This window comes from Podarcis melisellensis, assembly GCF_964234715.1.
Source record: "Podarcis melisellensis genome assembly, chromosome: 1".
Taxonomy (NCBI): domain Eukaryota; kingdom Metazoa; phylum Chordata; class Lepidosauria; order Squamata; family Lacertidae; genus Podarcis; species Podarcis melisellensis.
The window spans coordinates 95,921,018-95,945,624 of record NC_138528.1 but is presented as its reverse complement, the minus strand read 5'-3'; the positions used below and the strand labels follow the sequence as shown (position 1 = coordinate 95,945,624).

General features: G+C 43.0%; 1 protein-coding gene across 1 annotated transcript in view; it reads left to right on the top strand.

Moving 5' to 3' along the window:
• Positions 1-6,273: 6,273 nt before the first annotated feature.
• Positions 6,274-24,607, top strand: part of DARS1 (aspartyl-tRNA synthetase 1) — a 49,505-nt gene continuing 31,171 nt past the window's right edge. Inside the window, exons 1-4 of the mRNA XM_081929209.1 lie at positions 6,274-6,557; positions 10,003-10,060; positions 14,445-14,537; positions 21,629-21,731. Coding sequence (XP_081785335.1) covers positions 6,486-6,557; positions 10,003-10,060; positions 14,445-14,537; positions 21,629-21,731 — 326 coding nt within the window. The 5' untranslated portion in view covers positions 6,274-6,485. The remainder of the gene's footprint in view (positions 6,558-10,002; positions 10,061-14,444; positions 14,538-21,628; positions 21,732-24,607) is intronic.

The window sequence follows — 24,607 nt, the reverse complement described above, 5'->3', positions numbered from 1 at the left end:
GTCCTCATTCTGTGGCTCCTGGAAGCCGTCAGCATGCAATATCGGCAACATCCCAGGAAACAGCTTCGGCTGGCCAGTTAAACCAGGTAAGGGTAGCCAATGAATCTCAACCTGCTCCCCCCGTGAGTTAGGGACTTCCCCTGCATGTGAAGACAGGCTCCAGCAGATTGAATGGATGAGACCAATAGTGGGCTCAAAGGTCAAGAAGGTGGTTTCTGCATGTAAAGGAAAGTGAGGGGCAGATGTGGCTCTTCAAACTGGGAAGGTAGTACATCCAGGAGAAGTAAAACTCCGAACCTAAATCTCCGCTGCTTTGTGGGGTATCTTCAGAAGAAGAAAACGCTAAGGAGTAAATCCCACACAAATCTGGAGTGGAGTCCCTAAGACGGTTGGATGGCGACTTGTATGCCTCCTTCTGGCAATTCCTTCAGCCAAGCTGATGCTAGATGTATTGCTCTGCTTCCCTCTGGACCACATCAGCAAGGCTGAGAGAAGGGTCTTGTTGTCTTGGCAGCCCAAGATCTCCCTACACACTGCCCAGGCTTGGGCTTCAGGAAAGTCTCTCAAGGCAAATGGAGGCCAACAACAATATAACCACCTTGCCACCATCATTAATGCAAAACAAAAAGACATATGGAGTAGTTGTAATTGTTGCTGGCTTCCATCTGCCTTGAAAGGCAATGGAGTATGCCTCCAGGGGTGAAGTCAGACTGCTGCATTAGCAGTGCCAAAGTGATGCAGAAATGAAATTAGGAGCAAGGATGCAGACCACTATCAGGCTTCAGAAGCATCCAGGATCTCAGTTCCTTCAAGAAGATGCAATCTCTCCTTGAATATTCCAGCATTCAGCTTCATTGCATGCCCATGAGGTTTAGTGTTATAAAAGAATGAAATGATTTTTTTTCTATCCATTTTGTTCATGCCATGCATAATTTTATAACTTGCCTTTTCTCCAAGCTGAAAAGTCCCAAAGGCTGCAACCTTTCTTCACAGGAAAGTTGCTCCATCCCCTTTATCATTTTAGTTGCCCTTTTTTTGAACCTTTTCCAACTCTACAATATCCTTTTTGAGGTGAGGCAACCAGAACTATACACATGTTCACATATGATTGATCACAAGTAAGGGAAACTTTGGGGGATGTGTTGTAAGTGAAACTGAAGAACACATACAGTATTACATTTTCTTGGAGATTAAGATGAATTGGTAAATTTATTAGTAGGATAAATTATTTCCAACATTTTACAAAAGGGAAACAGCCTGGTATTATAGAAAGAATATGGGGAACATTTTCAAAACATCTCAAGCTGTACATATTTCTGACACACACACACAGTGTGTGTGTGTGTGTGTGTGTGTGTGTGTGTGTGTATTCAAGCAATGATTGCTAGATTTAACTCTGCTCTTCCAAATATAAGATTGGAGTCCCCCACTCCCAATTCTGTTAAAAAGACCTTGAGATTCATAGCAACCCAAAGTGTTGATGAGATTGGTTCTCTCCAATTTAAATGCACCGCTCATCTCAGCTTAGCACAAAATGTGGTTTGCTTCTTATCAGAATAGCCCTTCAGAACCCTGATTTTTAAACCTCCGTTGTTATCAACCTTTTAATTGAAAAAGGATGCCTCTTTGTGTGAAGTCCTTTTGGAAAAGAAATACTCTTTGCCTCTTATCACAGGCATGCACTTCCTCAAAGTTCCTGTTTTAGAAGTGTATTAATTGAAAACGCTGTTTGTCAGAGGAAAAGACTTCTGACTGAAGTTGTAAAACAAAGAGAATAGCCATCTCATTTAATCCTTTGAATAAGGTTTTGTTTCCCATTGAAGGAGGGGGAAAAACATCCGGAGGGTAGCAACTTCCTAAACGAAAATCCAGGATGGATTTGGATTTTCCTGCAAATTCTATTCCTACACCATTTTGGAAGGATTCATTATTTGCTTTATTTTGATGGAAGTTTTAGTCAAAAATTGATAAATTTGTTACATACCTGCCAATAGCTGCGTTTTCCCTCATAGTTACAGGATTTAATTAAATTAATCCTCTTCATTCCCCCTGTTATGCTGTTATATGCAAAACAGAAAAAAACTTCCTTTTCCCCCATCAAAGGGCAACAGAATAATAACAATGAAGTATTTCTTTTACTACAGGTAGCACTACCAATTTATCAATCACTTCCTTTTTTGTCTACAAAGCATTTCATGATTTGAAGGTGAAAAACCGACGTGATGGAAATTAGGAGATGCACATGCTTAAGCATGAAAAATTGCGTCGATTTGTAGAACAATGAGTAGGCAGTGCAGAAGCACCCATAGCTGAATTCAAAAATAAGAGTTCAAAAGAGCACAGCTATAATAGTTTTATTAAAATATAGCATAGGCCTTATTTTGGCACAACTTGTCAAGCATTTATTGGACTTATACCCAAAGAGACTCTAACCTCTAAATTCATCCACTTAGTTTATTTTTTTTTTTTTTTTGCACTGCACTTGCCTGCTTTCTCTCCCCCTCTTTTTTTTTGGGGGGGGGGAGGGAGAATAGAATTAGTTTTGTTTTAAATCCCAAGCTGCCAAAATGTCTTCAGTTTGGCTTTGTGGTATACTGTACATAGCCTGAAGTATAAATTATTTAGCACTCACACATGGTCTGTCATGTCTTGTTACTTAAGTGCAATACAGCTTTCATCTGTGTATACCCAAGGGGGCCGTCCAATTGACAGCTGGTGATGTCACCCCCATTTGGCAATCCCCTTATGAATGGAGAGGGAGGGTGTTAAAGCTTTTTCAACAGGGCTTAGCGTGCTCCTCCGCCTAGTTTAACTCTGTGTAACAGATTTATTTGGACTCATCACTGTTAAGTTCACGGCAGGTAGCACCCCTATTAATTGGGTTTTTAAACAAAATATGGCTCAAAGGGCAACTGTTTCCACTTAACAGAAGGCACAGCAGATGAACTCTGCTGCCTCCATCCATTTCCATTCCAGATTGAGCTAGTTTGAGTAAAGATCCTTGCCAGTCCCATTACTAGAAAGACTGGAGATGTTGCTTACATCATTGATTAGCTATTAAAAATGGGAAATAATGGGTGATATCCTACCAGGTTGCACTCAGACTAAGCCCATTGAAATGAATGGACTTAAATGACTTAACCTTGCGGATTTCACTTCACCCAATCAAAATAATAGTGTGTGTGTGTGTGTGTGTGTGTGTGTGTATACCAATTCCCGAAGGTTGAAGTTAATATTTTGTGGTTTGGTTTTCAGGGTGTTGGCTGTAGAATCATATTGCAATTAACACCAAAATGCAAGTCTATTTGGACAGTGGGGGGAGAGAGAAATCAAAAACTCATCAATAGGAGATATCGTGGAGGTGTAGTATTGGCACTGTGAAGGTCTATGGAAAGAAAAATGTGTTGTGTCCTATGGAGTTACGTTGTTCTAGAAACAAAGATTGTTCCATTCAAATACAGGACATCTGGGAATCGTAAACATGTTTTGTTTTTTGTCAAATGAGTAAGGAACAATTAAAACAGTGGCTCCTGGGAAAAACCTGAGGCATTATTTATAGCCATGGGGGGGGGGGAGAACGTATTTTGCAGATGTGCGTTTTCAGGACTAAAAAAAGGGGTTTCGGTACACAGCACACATGTGCAGAATCTCACAAAACTAAGCAGAGTTCTGGTTTCCTTATTTCCTTTCCAATGAGTGCAAAGGTGGGATACTACAGTGAATGGCAGCAGGGAAAGCAAGTACTTGTGCTGGTGGAAGGCAGTCTTAGCTCTGTGGGACTCCATGCATGGGCACTTTGTCTGCCATTGTTTGACAAGATCGAGCCCCAGATGTTCAGTTTTAATTTAATTTACCCTTCACTGAGGTTCTATTTGACTCAAGTTTTTATGCAATTACCAAGGATTGGGAAAAAGAGTCCCCACAGCAGGAGATAATGGCAAATTATTTAACAACCGAATCTTGTGCTGCTGCTTTTGCTAGAATCAAGATTGTGTGTCAGCCGCAAAAGGCAATAATATCCCCTTATCCCAGGCAAGTGGAGCGAAGTCATTCATTCAAAGCTATATTAAATAGTTAGTTATTCAAAGCAGTAATATTAGAGAAAAGTGGCCTCTTCAAAAGCTCTTAGGATGAGGTGGCTATCATCCCTTATCGCCACCAGCAGCTCATTTGGTAGCAGACACTCTTAAGTAAGGTTTCCTCCACAGAACTGGTGTCTGCTTCTTGCGTGAGTCTGAGGGGCTGAGCTATACCAGATCCTATGGCCCATTGCTGCCCTGCAGGCCCACGACTAAGTCTGTTGATTTAGTAGGTCTACTCTACATACAACTAATGTTGGATCTAACCCTTGGGTTTTATGAAATGGGTAGGGAACCTCCAGCCCAGGAGTGGATGGGGAGAGGCTCTGCCCCTGCCTCGCTTGTATTCATTGGCATCTCTCCTTGCATACAAATATACATGGATAGGCACACTGTAGAGTTGTTATTGTCTGTTTATCCAGCTGGAGGTGAAGCCTGCCCTTGTGATGTTGCCCCCCTTGCCCTCACTTAGTCCAAATTAATGGAACATAGGAGCAGCCCAAACATTAAAAAAGGACTGGCAGATTACCAAACTACGCTAGGGGCTGAACCCTTACCTCAGGCTGATTCAGTAATCTATATATCATCCTGCTAAGGAGGGTTTTACCACAATGGCAGGTGCGTAAGTGTTGCTGAAATTAATGGGCATTCATATCCATCTTTTAGTTTCACTTTTAAATATATATATATACCCACATGTTTGCGTTGTTGTTGCATGTTTAATTTATTCCCATCTTGCAGCTCTTTCAGATTCACAGCTCAATCCTACCCCTAACCCAATTCAGTAGGTTATTGAATTCAGTAGGTCTTACTCCAAGGTAAGTGGGGTTATGATTGCATAGTGGTATCAGATATTACTCTTAGAGCAGACCTGTTAAAATAAATGGACCTCAGTGGGTCTACTCTGAGTATGACTATCAGTGCAGGTTATACTGTATATGCCTATTCACTGCAAATATACGCATGCCAACTCAGAAGAAAGTCATGTTGAATTCTAGGCTCCAATCCTGTAGTTACCTTTTACTTGGGAACAAGACTCATTGAAAAAGTGGCATTTACTTCTGGGTGGGTACGTTTATCTTAGTTCACAAAATTTATATACTGTTTTGATTGCAAAACAAAAAATAAATACGGTAAATAAAGCAGTTTACAGTAAGAATAACGTATACGGCATTGTAAGTCGTTTGTGGCGGCATACTGTATGTTTTTGTGGAGAAATAAAAAAGGTAAAGGACCCTGGACGGTTAAGTCCAGTCAAACGCGACTCTGGGGTTGCGGCGCTCATCTTCCTTTCAGGCATTTGTCCACAGACAGCTTTCTGGGTCATGTGGCCAGAAGGACTGAACCGCTTCTGGAGCAACGGGAACACAGTGACAGAATTGCATGGAAACGGCGTTTACCTTCCCGCCGTAGTGGTACCTATTTATCTAGTTGCGCTGCCATACTTTTGAACTGCTAGGTTGGCAGGAGCTGGGACAGAGCCAACAGGATAGCGGGGATTTGAACCACTGACCTTCTGATTGGCAGCCCAAAAAGCTCAGTGGTTTAGACCACAGCGCTACCCGCGACTGCTTTCCATTGTTGGATCAGGCCAACAGCCCAGCATCCTGTTTTCAAAGCAGCCAACTGCATAGGTCATGCATAGCAAGAGACTCTTAAATCCCAGCGTCGTGGGTTCGAGCCACACGTTGGGTAGAAAGATTCCTGCATTGCAGGGGGCTGGACTGGATGACCCTCGTGACCCCTTCCAACTCTTCCGATTTGTAGGAGTCTGACAAGAAGCCAAGCACAAGCGCTCCTTTAATTCCTGACGGCGGAGGGAATGCGGCTGAAAACAAATCAATAGCCGGCTTATCCTGCACTGATCTGCACAGCCCTCTTTTAAAAGCCACCCAGGTTTGCTGCCTTCGCTGCCTCCCGTGGGAGAGAGAGAGAAATGCAACCCCCTCCCCTCCCCCCCCCCGTTTTATCTGGGCTCCCTTTATCTTATTTTTCCTGAATTTCCCGCGCCTGCCTTTCCCCTGCGACAGGCGACTATTTCTAAGACAAGGGAGAAACGGGAGGACACATTGAGCGGAGGAACTCGGGAAAGCTCGCGAGAACGAGGCCGCTTCGCGCGATACGTCTCCCTGAGCGAGGAGGGAGGGGTTGAGTTAGCAAAGAACGGCCGGGAGCGCTGTCGCGTGACGTAGCCGCCGTGTCCTCCTGTGCGTGCATTACGTGCCCGGAAGCAGCGTGAACGGACACGCGGAGGGACTCTGGGGAGAGCAAGTATCGGAAAGGAAAAAAAAGCGGGGTCGGGGGGCTAGAAAAAGAGAGAAAGAGAAAGGGTGGTACGGAAGCCTGTAGGGGACAAAGAAAAGAAATAAAGCGGCTCTGGTCAACTTTATTGCCGGAGGTGGCAAAATGCCCGGCGTTGCCGCCCGTAAGAACCAGGAACGGAACCGAGACAGCGCCATGGAGCAGCCGCCGGCTGATGTGGGTCTCCGAAGCGGGCGGGGTGGGGTGGGGTCTCCTACTGCTTTATTGGGAGGGGTGGGCACTGAGGGGGGGTTCAAGGGGGCGGACTGCAAACTTCAAAGGCCCACTGCCTGGTCAGAAGTCTCCCCCCCCGTTTCCGTTTTCTCTCCGCCCTCCCCCCAATCCCATTTCCTCACGCGAAACTCCACTGGGAAGGGCTTGGAAGGTGCCATGTTATACCTATGCACGTAACCCCCCCCCCGCCTGCCCCATGAAGACGCTGTCAGGTAACACAGGTCTTCATAGCTCCCTGTTACGCGTTTCAATCAAACTCTCCCCCCCCCACTCATTGTGCTGTGCAAGATTAGAGCAGCAACTTTTTTGGGGGGGGGGGTTGGAGTTTCCTCACACACACAGTGGGAGGGAACTTACTAAAAAAATAGCACTCGTCCAGGCATTTTTTAAACACTGCAGAAAGACTTGTTTGCTAGAAGCAACAGCACAATGAGTTTGTGTGTGAGCGCTGTGTCGCCAAACCTTAAATGAAACTGCTGTCAGTGGGGTGTGCATGTGCGTGGCTATTATTGTCCGTCTTCAGGTTAAGGGGTGTCTTACGGAAAGGTGAATGGAGGGGCTGTGCAATTGTTGGCACGTTCCTCAGGGTTAGGGGTGAATAGATTTCAGCTGATGAGCCGGGAGGACATCCTGCTAGGAACAGGGTTGGACAGCGGATGCAGGATTCAACCCTGCCCTCCTGCCCACCACCACCAGTGATGTCAGTTGATGGGCGGGTGGTGTGTGTTACGATATTTCTGATTGACTGATACTGTTCCGATGGGAGTCTGGAGTTCGTCCAGTGATGACGTGGACGGCTGCCTGATGCCTCTGACTCCCTGGCAGTATCCCAATAACAGGTTATGGTCCTCATAGGCCAAGGTGCAGCCCCTGGGAGGCCAGGGTTGGCCCGTAGGCCAGAGCTTCTCCACCCGTGCCCTGTGGTGTCAAAACCTCTATTCTGCTCACTGAACAGGCATATGGGCCTGTTACAGGAGGCTTGCATCATAGAACAGGGTGGATACGTACACTGTACTAATGTCCTAACAAACTGAAACATGATTAGCTTCTTGAATTCTTTATCAAGGGTGATCTGTTCTGAGCACCTATATTTATTATGACTATATAATTTTTATTAAGAAGACCTTTGAACATGAGTCCTCTAGCAGAAAATATGCATTATATAATTTGTGTTATGTGCAAACTATCTTCAGTGTCTTCTGCTTTCATAAATATCTATCATTTATATTTGTTTTCATTGTAATTATTAATTCTTGGAGCAGGCAACTGTCTCCACAGTTGATTTAACAGCACAGTCCTAACTGTGTTTACTGAGAAGTGTCCTGTTGAATTCAGTGGGTAAGTGGGATTAGTCTTGCTGCCTAAACTACTTAGTTCAAGATCATCTGCTCAAAAATTATTCCCAATAATGATGAGCAGCCCCTGAGAATCAGCTGCTGCATTACCTCTGTTCATGCAAATAGACTTTGAGTATCACAGCCATAAAAGGCAGCTGTACATTGCAGCTTGAATCAGCTCTTTGGTTTGTGGAAGGGTTGGCGATCCAGTGGATGCGACACTCATGAAAGAGGGAGGAAATGTTTGTTGATTCCCTTTGCAATTTGATGTTCCACCTCCCATGCTGTTCCAGAGGGTCCTCCAGTGATCTGGAGCAGGTTTTTGGGCTGTACAGGACAAAAATCAACGCCTTTCCTTCTGTTAGTAGAAAATTCCTTGCACATGATCTCTGGAGCAATTGCAGCTTGAGAAAGTAAAATATATTCCATTCTTGAGTCAACTTAGCTGATAGAGCGATTGGGTAGCATTTGTAATTACATTTTATGTTCATGTCAGTGTTAGGAAAATTGGACTTGCCTAAAGCAATAACTAGTTCTATCTATATATTTCCCAAGATGAGGCCATCCTAATATTTCTCTAGTGGAACTATCTTAGGTTCCCCCCCCCCCCAATTGTTATTCTGGCTTGCCTATTATTGCCCACTGCGGCTGGCAGTAGAAACAACAAAGAGACTTGTGGCTTCCTAAAGATTAACAAATGTTTTTAATTCATTCATATTGTACAAATTTATAAACAGGTTCACAATCTGAGACCATCAAAGTGATGTACAACAGGGCAAAAATAAGATTAAATATAAATTCTAATAAACCATTCCTACAGATGCACAGTTAATGTTTCATAGTCAATTAGGTCACACCTTAGGGAAAACATCTTAAACAGAAATGTTTTCAGTAGATGCCTGGACATCATGATGTTGGTTGTCTTAACTAATTTCAGCTGGGAATTGATTCCAGAGGGCTGGAACTGCAACACTAAAAGTCCAGTTTCTAATGTAACCAGAGCATACCTCTGGGGCATGCAGTACTCTCAGCAGCAGCTCATTTGAGAAGCGCAGTTGCTGGGCAGGGGCATATGGGGGGGTTGATCCTTTAGGTAACCTTTCTTAGCATAACCTTTTATGGACTGGAGTCTTGTTTCCTGAGATACCAAGGATAGAAATTAGGATCATTTATTTATTACACAGGCGGAGCCTCAAATAGTATATTGAAACATAATGAGGTTGCAGCTTTAATATTTAGTTACTGGAGTGTTTTCTTAGTCTCACATTATTAATCTGAAACTCCACTAGAGTAAATGGGATGAAAAAGTTTGGAAATATAGTCTAAATTCTGGGAACACTGCATTCCTTGTATTCCCATTTGTGCACCTGTTAGACACAAGCCTGAGTAAATAATGAACTCTGTTCCATGACTTGAAGTCTGGGTCTGGCAGATCAACTGGGATATTGAATGCCATAGTCCAATTCCTCCCCGAAAAGCAATCTATTCCCATAGGTTTATAGCTGGTGGTTGCAGCTGAGTTATTTGAGCTTATATCTGTTATGGCGATGATGCATGGGAAGCATGGTGATTTCACAGTTGTCAAGGCTCAACTCATTCTGTGATAAAAGCGTAGTTTGAGAAAGTTGATCCCTAGGCTGATGTCACTCACATGATGTTTTCCCGTGTGTGTGTGTGTGTGTGTGTGTGTGTGTGTGTGGAATGATCAGTACTAAAGGCAATGTCATGTAGCATATAGTGCTGAATTTAGCTTGTGGTGTACATTTTAAAGTAACTTGATAAAAGATGAATGCAAACTTGATGAGATGTACATATTCTAAACTACCAAAAGCAAAGTGAAAATTGGCTCTTATTTGGAGTCTGTGTTTAGCACTTGACTTCTTATATAGAACATTGCCATCCGTTAAGAGCTAGCAATGCTCAAATGAAGCGTGTCATTTCAGATTTGTGCACACAACATGCAGGGTTTTGGTTTGTTTTTTTTTGTCTTATTTGGACTCTGGCTTGGTGTAAAAGCTTTTAGCATAACACACTGTTCTTCCCCTTTATAGGATTATGCCAAGGAAAGGTATGGAGTATTGCCGCTGATCCAGTCTCGGGAGAAACCAGGTCAGTTTCAACATTCTGGAAAGCAGACAAAAACCTATTGGGTTGTAAATACCACAATCTGCAAGATAGTGCTGATAGTTGTGTCAGGTCCAATATACAGATAACCATTTCTAGCTGCAGTGGAGCCAGTCTGTCTGAGGGAAAAAAGGTAAGAGGTTGTTTCACTTAATGCTTGCAGTTAACCAAATACTGTGGAACTTCAGCTAAATTTAACACATGGCAAAAAAAAAAAACCCCAGTCACACTTGCTATGTGCTAAAAATCTGAGAGAACAATTGCCACGTATTAAGACAGAAATTATAGAGGCCCCTTTCTCTTTGTGAGCAGAATGCCTGTGCAAGGACTTCTATTTGCGCAGATGGGGTTCACCCCTTCTCCCTCCCTCCTTGCACCCCCCAAAATTTCCTTTGAGGGGATCAGGAGAAGCCCTGGAACAGCACACAGGAGGAGGAGAGGTGGGATTGCTGAGTCTAGCAAGCCAGAATGCTTGCCATGACGGAACAATTGCCTTAGCACAACATTAGATTCCTTCTTGAAACTTTGCTGACAGATGTAAATTTCAATGAATACAATTGGATTGACTTCTAGGCATTCATAGGATTGCAGCCATGGTTTCTTGTAATCATACATCAAGTATGGGGAAGCCATCCAAAAGTTGTTTAACTCCCCTTGGCCATAGTGGCCAACGGTCATGGATGACGGGATTTGAAGTCCATCAACTTCTGGAGGGCTACACCTCTACTTGTTGGCATTTGTCTATCTCGAGAGACAGTGCTGTGTGCCTCTGGCACCAAACTGACACCCTGAGACACAAGGCTGGGCAGTGTATATGGAGGTCCTTTGCTGCCCATACGACAAGACTTCCCTCTCAGCCTTGTAGATATGGTCGAAAGGAAAGCAGAGCAATATGTTGGGCACCATTTTAACTACAAGAGTTGCCGGAAGGAGGTGTACAAGGCCCCATCCAACCATCTTAGGGAATCCATTCTGGATTTGTGTAGGGTTTACTCCCTAGCCTTTTCTTCTGAATATATCTCACAAGGTATCAGAGGTTTAGGTTCAGAGGTTTCCTTCTCCTAGATGGGCTACCTTCCCAGCTTGACGAGCCCAATCTGCCCCTCACTTCCCTCTACAGCTCATGCAGAAGCCACTTTCTTGACCATTGGACCTACTATTGGTCTCATCCGCTCAATCCGCTGGAGCCTGTCTTCACATGCAGGGGAAGTCCATAACTCACTGAGGGTTTGAGAGCCATCAAATACCCTCACCTGGTTTAGCTGGCCAGTCGAAGCTGTTTCCTGAGGTTTGAGCGGTGTCACATGCTGATGGCTTCTAGAGGCCACAGGAGAGAGATGAGTGCAGGGTGGGGACCAAAGGTGGGACAAACTTGTTCGGATATATATCGATCCCCCTGATCGATAGGGCCGCGATCTCAGACAGCTTTACGATCCGCATCAATCACTTACAGCGGTCCGGCAGGCTTCCTCCCAAGCTGCGCAATAACTCCTGCTGTCTTCTCTCAGTCACGGCTTTTAGCAGAGTAGAACACAGCGTGTAAAGCAGACTTGCTCCTTGTAAGCACACATAGACAGATTTGTCTATTTACAGCTCTTTATTAAAACATTACAGCATCAAAGACCAGGGCTTCTTTCAGCCATGTCTCTCTCACAGATACAGAGAGAAGTGAAAGTACAGGAAAAAAACTCCTCCTTCTTAGCTTCTAAAAGCTTCTGTCTCCGCCCAGCTTCTGTAAGCTGACGTCAGCAGGTGACACACACCAGGGAATTTTACCCCTCGCCTAACACTCCACACTCCTCCTCATAAGTAATTATTAAGGGAGAATTAGATATGCACAAAACTAAGCTAATAATGGCCTTTTTTCACTTGTTGGGTGTGGCCCAGCAACTTACGTGGGCTAATAAGACAGTTTATGTGTATGTCTACAAATACATCAAGCCACTCCTGCATACTTGCCAGTTTCCCGGGTAGGCATGCTTATGGCTTCAGTTCAGCCTTGCAGATAAGTCCATAATAGATATTACACTACATTAATTTGTATTTGGACATAATCCTGGCCTTTGAGAAGTCATGTTCTGTGTGCGAGCTGGGAGTAATCCAAGCACATATGGGTTGGGATGTATATTGTGCTGCTTTTGCAAAATGCAGCTTTGAATAAGTAACAAATTGAGAGGCTTGGTTCTCATTTTTGAGAGAGAGAGAGAGAGAGAGAGAGAGAGAGAGAGAGAGAGAGAGAGAGAAACATGACATTGGGGGGAAATTGGGCAGTGGTTCACTGTATCATGTAAAGAAGGAGTTGGAAGGAATAGAAAGTTGGATAGTGCTTTTAAAAAGTTGATTAAGTTGACATTGTGGATTGGAGAAAAGGAAAGCATTCAGATTCAATGTTTAAAGAAACAAGTTATTAGAACTTTCTTCTTTAAAAAAAAAAACACCATTAAGGAAAAGCAACAGATTACTTCACCTACTTGTGCAAAAATAGTTTTCTGCAGTATGTTTCTCTTTAGCAGTTGCTTTCTGATTTTTTTTATAGAAGCAGTGCAATAGTTGAAAATAATTATTTGGACCTTGTCAGAACATGTAGTCAAATGTGTGTGCCATCTGGTTTTAATGAAAGTTGGGCCATTATGTCTACAGTAATTTTTTAAAAAGTTAATCTAATGCACATTTTGGGTGATGCCTTGAACATTAGGGACTTATGAAAAGGGTGATACCTCATTTTGTCCTTTTTATTCATGTCTGGAAAATGTTGCAGCTTTGTAATAATTTTATATTGTTGATGTAATTCTGTCTGACTAAGGCTTAGCAGATCTGTTTCAGTTTTCGTTAGCATTGGTGAAACTTGAAATTGGATTAGAATTTGTTACTCCGTTTCATCGTTTTTCTATTTTTCCGCCTCAAGCACATCAACAGTGTAGTGGTGTATCCCTTTTACCACAGATCCCTGTTTCAGAGTAATTTGTTTTCAACAGCTTAATCCAATGCATGTTAGCTAGAAAGTAAGTCACAATGTGTTCAGTGAGGCTGACACTATCTGTTAAGTGTGTTTAGGTTTTTCTGTCCAAACTACTTAGAGAAGACAACATCTCTCCTTCATGGAAGAGCAGTGGTTACCTCTAACCATTCCCAAATTTATTCATATCAACAGAATTACCTCTGAGATTCATGGTAATCTTCACATATAACTTCCTTAGAGTCATCTTATCCTTTTAAAAGCTTAAATGAATCTGCAGAACCTAAAAGAATTATTCCGAAGAGAATCCAACCTCATCGTATAATATAGTAGTTGTATAGCTGTGAAGATATTCAGAAAGTGAAAAATTAACAAAACAGACACAGCCTGGAATAGGAAGACACTAAAGCCAGAAGTTGGAAGGAGAGAGAGAGAGAGAGAGAGAGAGAGAGAGAGAGAGAGAAACCTTAATGTGAAAAGAGCAGACATCTATGGTACTACACAAGGTAGTTGTGCTTCCAGACAGAAAGAACCAACTCCAGTACCTGAAGCAGTGGTTTTCAACCAACACAGATATTAATAGTTTACAAGAGTGCTTGCCTTATTAAAAAAGCAACATTATTTATTATTTATAAAATGTGCATACCACTTAGCATGAAGAGAAATCTCTAAGCGGCTATCATAAAATGTAATTTAAAAAGTCAATATAAATTCATATAAAATGCAGGAATCAAATAAAATCTTAAAAGCTAAGTAAAAATGGAATAAAACTGAGCAGCATGGACCTTGGCATGGGGGATGAGTTGGGTTTCCGTTGTAAAACGGAGCAGCATTCACAAACGGCATCCTTAGGGCAGAGAGTGGAATGGCTTGTAGCCATCTGGGTTTCCCCACCACTCCGATGGATATCACCTCCTCTCATTTTCTGACCACGACATGCAATCTTTGTATACACAGTACTTCATATTCCCTCTATCCCCCTCCACAGACTCCTTATCTTGCGTACCTTATATAAAACAACAGAGTACTCAACTCACCATTCATTCATGCTGCTCCACCTATTCCATTCCCTCCTCTAAAGCACTTGGTCAGATTATTCAAAGGGGTAGAACTATGTGTGTGAAATAATAAACCCTCATACCCAGGGAGAGGTACTGCTGTCATCCAAATGGGAGGTTAAGAAAACATGCGCCCAGACTTCATATCCAGTACCAAGTCAGAGATGGTGAACTGACTGAAGCTGGGAAAAGGCATCCCTTGCCACCAAGGTTTCATTTCTGCCACAAATGCATTGTAAATAGCTTTCCTTGTAAATGTACATAAAATCTACAGGGTAGCTTTGTTGCATCAAAATGGCTATTGTTCCCCCTTTCCATGAATATAATAGCTAACCAAGTAATGCATTGCCTGCAGATCGTGTGTTGGTTCGAATAAAGGACTTGACAGCAGAGAAAGCCGATGACGTCGTCTGGGTTCGTGGGAGGATTCATACCAGCAGAGCAAAAGGTAAGCTTAGCTCTTCCAAGGTTGCCTTTCTCAACCTGGTGCCATCCAGATGTTGCTGGACCACAACTCCATCAACCCTGATCATTGGCCACAGTGGCTGGGATTGATGGGAGTTGTGGTTCAAAATTATATTGAGGGCACCAAGTTGGGGAAGGCTGTCCTAGTCTGTTTATGCACCATTTATTTATTTAGATGGTTTATGTACTGCCCACAGCTTACAACAAATCAAACTATCTGTAGATCTGTCCTTTATTAAAGGTCCATTAAAATAACACAGTTCTTTAAAAACATTTTATTATGGGTCAGTAAGGGTCAAGTTTTCTCCCCTTGTCCTGATGCTTTCTAGAACTACAGTGGTACCTCGGGTTACATACGCTTCAGGTTACAGACTCCGCTAACCCAGAAATATTGCCTTGGGTTAAGAACTTTGCTTCAGGATGAGAACAGAAATTGTGCTCCGGCGGCATGGCAGCAGCAGGAGGCCCCATTAGCTAAAGTGGTGCTTCAGGTTAAGAACAGACCCCTGCAACGAATTAAGTATGTAACCAGAGGTACCACTGTACTCTGAATAGCAGCTTAGGGGTTTTTAAAGAAAATATTCCAGCCTGCTGTGTCAAGGATATCTAGATATCTCCCTGGCAGGAAAATGGGGTGGAAGGGTACCCAGCAATAAGCTGAAGGCCTTCACCTAGTTCCCTCAGTTTGCAGCTTGAAATAATAACTAGGTTGTTTACTCAGGAGTAGATTGCTAGGAGATGGCCCCAGACTGCTTGCTTGGAAATAGTTGCATGTGTTTAAAGGTGCTCTAGATTCTTGCTTTCTGTGTCTTTCCCTCCTGGATTTTTATGGAATGTTACACTCTTGAGAACGGTTTGCCACAAATGCAGTAGCCAAAACTTTTTATTTCTCTTTTCCATATTGCAAAATACATGTGCCTGTCTTTCTGCGTTAGTTCTTTTTCTATAGTTAAACATGGTAGAAAAAGACCTACAGGTAAATACGGTGCTTTAAAGAAGGCTGTATAATGAAATACTTACTTTTAAATGCCTCTAAAGTTATAAAGTACTATTCTGAAGTAAAATTTAAAACCATTGCTGAAGTATCAGCCATCAGGCATACTAGAATTTCTCTTTTCAAGTTGGATAATCGGAATAAAGCTAGTTTGTGTTACTTCCTAAGTTTTAAAGGAAATAGGAAACCCTGGAACGAATTGGCCTTTCATGTAGTCCCAAACAAAATATGCCAGCTCATTATTATTATTTTTTTTAAAAATTGTTCTTACAGTGGCCTCAAAGAAATCCTTATCTAAGCTTGAGCTCCATGGCATGGCTTGTTCAGACAGAACCACCTGCCTGTCATTTTTCTTCACTGTGGGAGCACTACTTCTCTTGGGGGATCACTTTCCATTGCACAAGTTTAAATATGCTTTGACCTCTTCAGGTGACATACAAGTCTGACAGATGTTCCATTTGTTTGAACTTCACTTACCTCATGGTTGAGAAACCGTACATTTAAAGAAAAAAGGCTTTCTGGAACAAAATATGACAATAGCTTGAGGAACTGGAGTTGAACTCTGCTCCCCAAAATCTTTGACTTGCTTGATAGAAATGCTTCTTGTATTGGGCATAAATAGGGAGAAAAGAAAGGTTAGTTACTAAATCTGGTCAGTTACCTATTTCACTATAGTTTCATACTTGTTCTGGGGGCATAAATGTTAACAGTAAATGTTAATCATTTATTTTAAAGATCCCAGGGATTTGTGTGTGTGTGTGAGAGAGAGAGAGAGAGAGAGAGAGAGATTTTCATAATAATAATAATAATAATAATACAGTCATACCTTGGTTTTCGAACAGTTTGGTTCTCGAACGTTTTGGCTCCCAAACACCGCTAACCCGGAAGTGAGTGTTCCGGTTTGCGAATTATTTTTGGAAGCTGAATGTCCGAAGGGGCTTCCGTGGTTTCCTATTGGCTACAGGAGCTTCCTGCAGCCAATCAGAAGCTGCACTTTGGTTTCCGAACGTTTTGGAAGCCGAACGGACTTCCGGAACAGATACCGTTTGACTTCCAAGGTACGACTGTACTAGCAAATGTTGATAATGGCCTGAATGGGTGTGCCAGCTTTAACTTGCATATATGTGTTTTAAAAATGGAAAAATATGTAATCTTACGCAGCCATGAAGCTCATCTGGGATGGTTGGCATGCACACATGAGTGCCAACATTCACTCAGAGTTAGATAGTTGAAAGAGCGGCACTGGCTAGTTTATGGTTTTAGTATACAAAGCCCTAAGCAGCTCAGGACCAAGTTATCCAAGGGAGCATACAGACCAGCCTTTCTCCTGTACAGACCAGCCTAGTTGCTGTGATCTGCGGAGGAGGTCTGTTAACAGTACCATGGCCTGTAGAAGTGCACCTTATACTGGTGCAGGGGAGATCTTTCTTCAGCAGGACACCTCCTTTGTGGAATGACCTGCCCATAGAGATCAGGTGGGCTTCAACTCTGTGATTTTTTTGCTGACAAATGAAAACATACCTGTTCATCTGGGTAATTCCCTGACCATTAATTCCTGTTGCTCAACATTCCTGGCCACTGTGATTTATACTTTTAAGTTTACAGTGGTACCTTGGGTTACATACGCTTCAGGTTACAGACTCCGCTAACCAAGAAATAGTACCTCGGGTTAAGAATTTTGCTTCAGGATGAGAACAGAAATCGGGTGGCGGCAGCACGGCAGCAGCGGTATGCCCCATTAGCTAAAGTGGTGCTTCAGGTTAAGAACAGTTTCAGGTTAAGAACGGACCTCCGGAACGAATTAAGTACGTAACCAGAGGTACCACTGTATTTTATTGATCTGGTTTTAGTGCTGCATCTTGCTGTTTCACTTGTTTGCGAACCAGTGGCGTAGCGTGGGGGGTGCAGGGGGGGCCGGCCGCACCGGGCGCAACATCTGGGGGTTAGGGTTAGGGGGCGCAAATCCACAGGTTAGGGGGCGCAAATTACTTGCCTTGCCCCGGGTGCTGACAACCCACGCTACGCCACTGTTGCGAACCACCTTGATAATTCTCAAAATGAAGGTTGGTATAGAAGAAAGGAATAAATATATTTCTTTAAAAGGTGACCTTATTTTATTTCAGAATTACCCCCCCCCCTTTCTACTTCAAAATGAGATTCCTGCATTGCTGGCGGTTGGACTATATGATCCTCATGGTCCCTCCCAACTATGATTCTATAATTCTCAGTAGAATTAAGAACAAGCGAACAACTTGGACAGTGACCCGTGTTCATATGCTGGGCTAAACCCAGGAGTGGGTAGCCTCCCCAGCCCCACTTGAGGGACCATAATCCCACACCAGTGGTAGGCAGAGCCAGAGCAGATGATGGGTGGAGCTAGGGACAAGTTTCTAGATTAACTAATCCAGAGTATTGAAGTCCATCCTGCTTCAATTTTCACCGTGGTTACCTTACATTAGAATTCTTGCTCTTGTGTGGTTAACTTGGAAGTAAAGCCTACTGAGTTTGATTCAGTTGCACTCAAATATACAGAGCATTTTATCTTTAGAACAACAGACCAATAAACCCCCTGTTGTGGAAAGCAAGTGAAAGTAACCCCTTTCTGACTTTAGTGTGCTGCACACACGTGCATATATGACAGAAGCACACAAATTTGATCTTGGGAAGTTGAGGGGAAAAGTTCCATAGGGAAGAAGCAGGGAGAGGGAGTTTATTTTTTATAAAATGAACTACTTCCAATTATACTAAAACTGCATGAAGGAAGGGGAAACACAGTAAGTAGCCAGGAAAAAATAAGTAGGAAACAAACACAAATGAAGGAACTCTATGGGGATGGAAGGATGGGGGCAGCACAAGGCAGCTTCAGGAGGCTATAGGGGCTGCCTAAAATGAGACGGGATTCAGATTTCCCTCCTGTGCACTGATGTGAAAAGTTTAGTTTCATATGAATGAGACCAGGCAAGCCTCAGGTTTGTGATCTTCGCCACTTTTGCGTCATGATTGCAAGGAGGGAGTTTTCAGAAGCTTTCGCTTCTACTTTTGTCTAACCACAGCCTGCCACGTTATCCAAACCGTGGTTAATTTTAATTTGTTTCAGACAAATTAACTTTTGCGCAGTTGTGGAAATGCATAATACCACATGGTGCGTTCAGATTCTCCTAAAAAGCCAGAGATCTTTCTGAGAATTCTCCCAAAGTTTGGAAAGACCCAACCTAGGGACATTACTGCCCCAGCCCCTTTGTATTTGTTTCCCTCTTGCACCCCTCCCTCGCCAGATTTGCAAATTGTGACAGGAAGGATTCAAAATGTACAACACCAATGCTGCCTAAATTTCCAGATCATTTTGGGGCCTGCCTGAAACCACCATTGTCCAGAGGAGCACTGGTAAATGCATTGTTAATTTTTTTAAAAAAAAACCTCCAGATAAATGCATCCAAGTGAATAACGTTCTACACTTCACAGTGTCACATGCTCTGAGCACAGTCTGGAGTTATTGGTATGGCTCAGAAGGAACAGTTCCCCCCTTAACTATGCAAATGAGGGTCCCCTCCCACAGGTCAGTGAATTACACGCACACACACACACACACACACACTTCTCCAAAATTCACATCTGTAGCGGGAAATTAGAATGCTGGAACAGTTTAACCAGCCTTCAGCTTTAGGCTAGACTACTGGTCTCACTTATTTCCATCCTCTTTCAGATTTATATGTTTGTAAAAGGGTGGGAAATGGGCAGGTGAGAAGACTGGTGCTGAGGGCTTGTCTTGGGATGGGTAGAAAACTTCTGAATGGGCAAGTTGGTTTCCTTATGCCCCTTTCTGAAAATCTTTCTATCCCTTGTACCGCGTCATGATAAAAGAATCACTCAAGAGTCTGAAAATGTATTAACATACACAGCTGAGAACCTTTCTGCAAGCTTGAGCATAACAAGATATCATACTGTGCAATAATAATACTTGTTGGAGGGCCATGGGTTAGTTGCTATCTCTCAGGTTAACTGTGAGAAAATATGGAGATAAACTCATTTGTACTTCTCCGAGGTGCTTGGTATAAGGATGGGATTAGAAAGTAACACGTCTGATTAGGAGTTGTACTGTGTAAGGCAGAGAGATGACGAATTTCCCTGTCTGCCTTATGTTAGCCGCAATATTTGGCCCAAACCGCTAACTGGTAGGAATCCAAGCTGTCGAGCTAAAAGTGAGATGTGTGATTCAGGTTCCGTTGGTGGCAAGCTTTGGAGGAACTGATATGAGTCTCGGTAGAAGCCCACTCGCCAGTTCATTGCAACATTAATGTTATGAGTCAGAAAGCTGTTTCAAAAGGTGTTGAGTTGCATATGGAAAATTCATCTTGTCTGTTTCGCAGAATCGCAAAAGAGTGAGAGTGTGTTTTAAACAATAGTCATTTTAATCAGAAATGGCCATGATCTCTGACACAGATACTTGGCAGAACACCACATATATATTTCTGAGTTAAATAAACAGAGGTATTAACCAGGTTTCATAATAGGTTTCCTTCCATCCCCCCCCCCTACTGAAAAGAGAAAATGTGAACAATCCTGAGAGACAGAAAAAGAACACATTCTCAGCTAGTGGAGGAGTGGAGCATACAGGCAAGGACTAATTTCTCCTGAAAAAGGAGTTAGTGGATCCTGGAAGGGGAGGTAAAGGTAAAGGGACCCTTGACCATTAGGTCCAGTCGTGGCCAACTCTGGGGTTGCGGCATTCGTCTCGCTTTATTGGCCGAGGGAGCCGGCGTACAGCTTCCGGGTCATGTGGCCAGCATGACTAAGCTGCTTCTGGCGAACCAGAGCAGCGCACGGAAACACCGTTTACCTTCCCGTCGGAGCAGTACCTATTTATCTACTTGCACTTTGATGTGCTTTTGAACTGCTAGGTGCGCAGGAGCAGGGACCGAGCAACAGGAGCTCACCCTGTCATGGGGATTCGAACCGCCGACCTTCTGATCAGCAAGTCCTAGGCTCTGTGGTTTAACCCACAGCGCCACCCGCGTCCCATAAGGAGAGGTAGCCTCCTTATAAGGGGAGTCAAACCTCCAGGCTTGACTCTAGCAAGCAAGCCTAAGACCCTCTAGTCTGTATCTTACACAGGGGCTAGAGTGCATCCTCCTTCTCCTAGTAGGCTCTAATATCCGAGGAGGAAGCACCACATTCAGAGGGCAAGCGACTGATCCCATTCTTCCTGGAATCACTCAGATTGCATCTGCAGCAGTGAGACACAGAAGGGACCAGAGATGTAGCTCCCAACTACCTCTGTGTCACAGTGCCTTCAGGCCCTATTGCTCTTTCTTTCTCTCCCATTCCCCCCACTAGTCACTGACAGGCAGGAGCAATCAGAGAAAAAGGCTGAATAAGACCTTCCAGGGGAAGATAACAGGAGAAAGGTGGTGAGGATGAAAGCAAGTTTTGCAATACGGATGCTGGAGGCATCCTGAGAAGGATGAAAGCAAGTTTTGCAATAAGTCCTCTCAATCTTTTTATCCATCTGTTGCAGAGAGTGGGGGGAACCCCCAGAGCAGATTTGGGAGTGGGGTGGGAGGAAGTGAGGAAGCAGAGTCCTGTTGCTGTGAGCAAAAGCCATTCCGCCAGTGCAGTTACCCTTTAATTTACAGCGCAATCCTTTGCATGTCTACTCAAAAGGAAATACCATTGAGTTAAGTGGCATTTACGTCTTGGGTATATGTGTATAGGATTGCAGACATAGAGATGCCCACAAAATTTTATTTATATTTGCACCCACTTCACAAAGACAACTGTTATAAAATAAGGATAAGTTGTTTGATCATTTCAAGTGTCCTAAATACATAGGCTGCAATCCAAAGAGGTTATTTGGCTTTTTTTATTATTAAAAAAATTATTTGGAACTATGAAAAGGTTATTGTGAGTAAAAAAATCTGTGCCAAAGGATGCACATGTCTGCCTGTAGGCTTTGCTTTGTGAGCATTTAAAAGTCTGGCTTAATTTTAAAGTAGTAGAACATATTTTTGTATTCATTCAGAAAGATCCCAAGTAACTTGCCCTGAATACACCTGCATTGTTCCTTCCTCTTTCTTTTTCAGGAAAACAGTGTTTCTTAGTCCTACGTCAGCAGCAGTTTAATGTCCAGGCTCTGGTGGCTGTGGGAGACCATGCAAGTAAGCAGATGGTAAAGTTTGCTGCCAAGTAAGTAAGCAATTATATCCTGTTGTCACAGTAAACAATGGTGGGAACTCAGGCTCCCAGTGGTTGGGACCATTTTCGCACATTAACATCAATGCCACGTTTGTTTTTAAAATGTAGTTATTTAAATTGTCAGCTCACTATAGTGTTGAATGCATTACACTTACAAAGACAAAATGGAACACAGCCTTGAAATTCATTCTGAACTGCTGGGGGAGCATTCTGTCTCTGCAGACAGCTCCTATTTACTTTCAAGCTGGCTAACAAAAAGGTTGGCAGGCTGAACTTGGACACATTATTTTGTCGGATGTTTGTGTGTGCATGTGAACACAGGCTCAATCTTTTTTATTTTATTTTACTTAAGCATGAGATCTTTGCTGTGTAATGTATTCTGCCTCATTTAAATGCAAAGTGCAAATTGAAGGTATTTAGAAGTTCAGCAGTGCATTTTTTTTCCTCTCCAAAAGACAGAAAGGGTTAGGAACCTAATTTGCACTCTTGTAATCTTCATTACTGGAACTAAAACTTGTTCTGTGTAGCATTCCCGCCCCCCTTCCTCCCCCGATTGTAATTGGCTCTGTTTCTATTTTAGCAAGAAGCATTATGGTCAAGGCAAGGGTTTGCCTTCTCTCCACAGGCGCCTTTAAGATTGTGGTCTGAGTTGATGGGTGCCTGGGTTACCAAAGCAATTTGGGAATGAGGGCAGAAAGCAAGGTACCCTGGAAACAAGCTAGGCAACAGAACTAGATTGTGGCACCAGAGCAGGCTTCCAGTTCTGATCTTAGAACTCTCTCTACGTCCGGGCCTTGCATTGTGTGTAAAGTTACACTACTGAGAGTGGGTTGGTTATCCTTTACACCTTTTTGTTTTGAAACCACCGATTGGTTTGATCCCTTACATGCCTATGTGTCAAAGTGGCCTTTACAAGAACAGAACATGTTTCTGTGTCCAGCTTTTGACCTGGTACATCCAGGCTTTAAATTACGAGTCTACCTTAGTATGGAGAACTCAAGATACTTCTGTTCTGTTTCTCGACATAGCTTTCGTGGCTCAGGGGTGGGCCCTAAATGCATGCCAGAAGGTGTAGACAGTTCTGATGGGGTGGAGAGGAAAGTGATGCATTGTTCTCCTTAGAAAAGTTTTTAAAAGGGCCAAACAGTTCTGGAAATTAAGTTCAAGGCCATAGGGAGCAGCACACTCAGTATCACATTAGCTTACTAGTATTTAGAGCACGCGTAACATGTTCTGTTAATTCTTTTAGTGTCTTTGATTCAATTTTTTTCCTTGTTCCTGGAGAACATAATTAGAGAAATGTGGGTTTTCTCTTTATTTGGTCTTCCTAAATGGTGCCCTCGCTTTGGCTCCAACTGTGTCATGAGTCCTTGATTGACCTTCCTAATGGTTTCAGCTCTGCTCTGCACCAGGCATTTCCTATTGTATCCTCTGTTCATGCCTTCATACTGAAGGTTTTTTCCCCTAACAAAGCCATGCATTTTGTCTCTAATTGTCAATTTGTCATCTCCGTCTCCCTTAGACAACTGCTCCCTAGGCAACTGCTTGCGCTCCCCAGTTCTTTTTTGGCCTTAATTTGGAGTGTTCCCCACTTAACACTATACACTTTGAATTAGCCAGTGTAAAGAATCAAATCAAATCAAAATCCTACTGACTTGTAGTGATTACCAAAAAAAGTTGATGCCAATCTCGATTGCTCACTCTAACCTCTCACCACCTTTTGTAAAAGAAAAAGAAGCTTGAATCAAAAGGAGTCTGTCCAAAGAGGAAGGCATGCTAATGAACCCAAACCCCCTTCACATCACATCTGGCTGCTTCATCCTTTTATTTCTTTACAGCTTTCTATAAAATAGAGGAGAAAATAATAATGCATTTGGAGTGGACTTAAGCATTTATCACTGTTCGAATGCTGTCAATATTTCTTATGTGTATATGAATGAATGACCTTTCCTTCATTTCACATGAACTGGCTCTCCTACCCATTTCATGGGATCTATCCAAACACAGTTTTGAACATCTGGCTGTATATGAGAGGCATCTGCAGTTTTCGAGCATCTTAGGTTCACACTGCTTCTGCTGCTTCTTGTACATAGCCAAACAAGTATAGTTCTCCTTTTCTCAGTGTTGGCACAGAGCTGAGAACTTTCGTAATGGGGGGGAACTATTGATATGAAATGTTTAGCTGAAAATACTCCAGCTTTCATGCCAGAAGCTCTTGCTCTGAGCGATGCTTTTCTGCTACTTAGTCATTAGAAGAAATGTTTTCTTGCTCAAGCTGAAAACATTTAAAATGCTACTGTTGACTTTGAAGTGCCAGCAGAGTGACACTGCTTAACTCAGTGATGGCCAAACTTGGCCCTCCAACTGTTTTGGGACTACAATTCCCATCATCCCTGACCACTGGTCCTGTTAGCTAAGGATGATGGGAGTTGTAGTCCCAATACAGCTGGAGGGCCAAGTTTGGCCATCACTGGAATGTGATGTGTAAGGAACAGTGCAGAACCTAGCCATGCTTAAACCCAAGCCACTGAGATCTAGTGAGCATGTGGCAAAGCATGTTACATTTGTTTTTCCACCAAACCTGTGCAAGAAGGGAAGATTTCATTTCAGAATAATATCCCCTCTCCTCCCACCACATGCTGTTCTGTGCATAACATCCCATATAGTTTAGCAAGCTGAGAAATGAGACTGGGGTTGGTGCCTCCCCAAGCCTCTTTCCCCTTTTCATTCCTGCTTCAGTGAGCTGGTCCTGGTTAGTGTAAACTACAGCTCATTTTAACCCTGAAAAGATTTTGAACCTGTTTTGAATGCACTACATGATCCTGGCTAGTAAACCAACATTAAAACGGCAATGCTTTATTATGGAC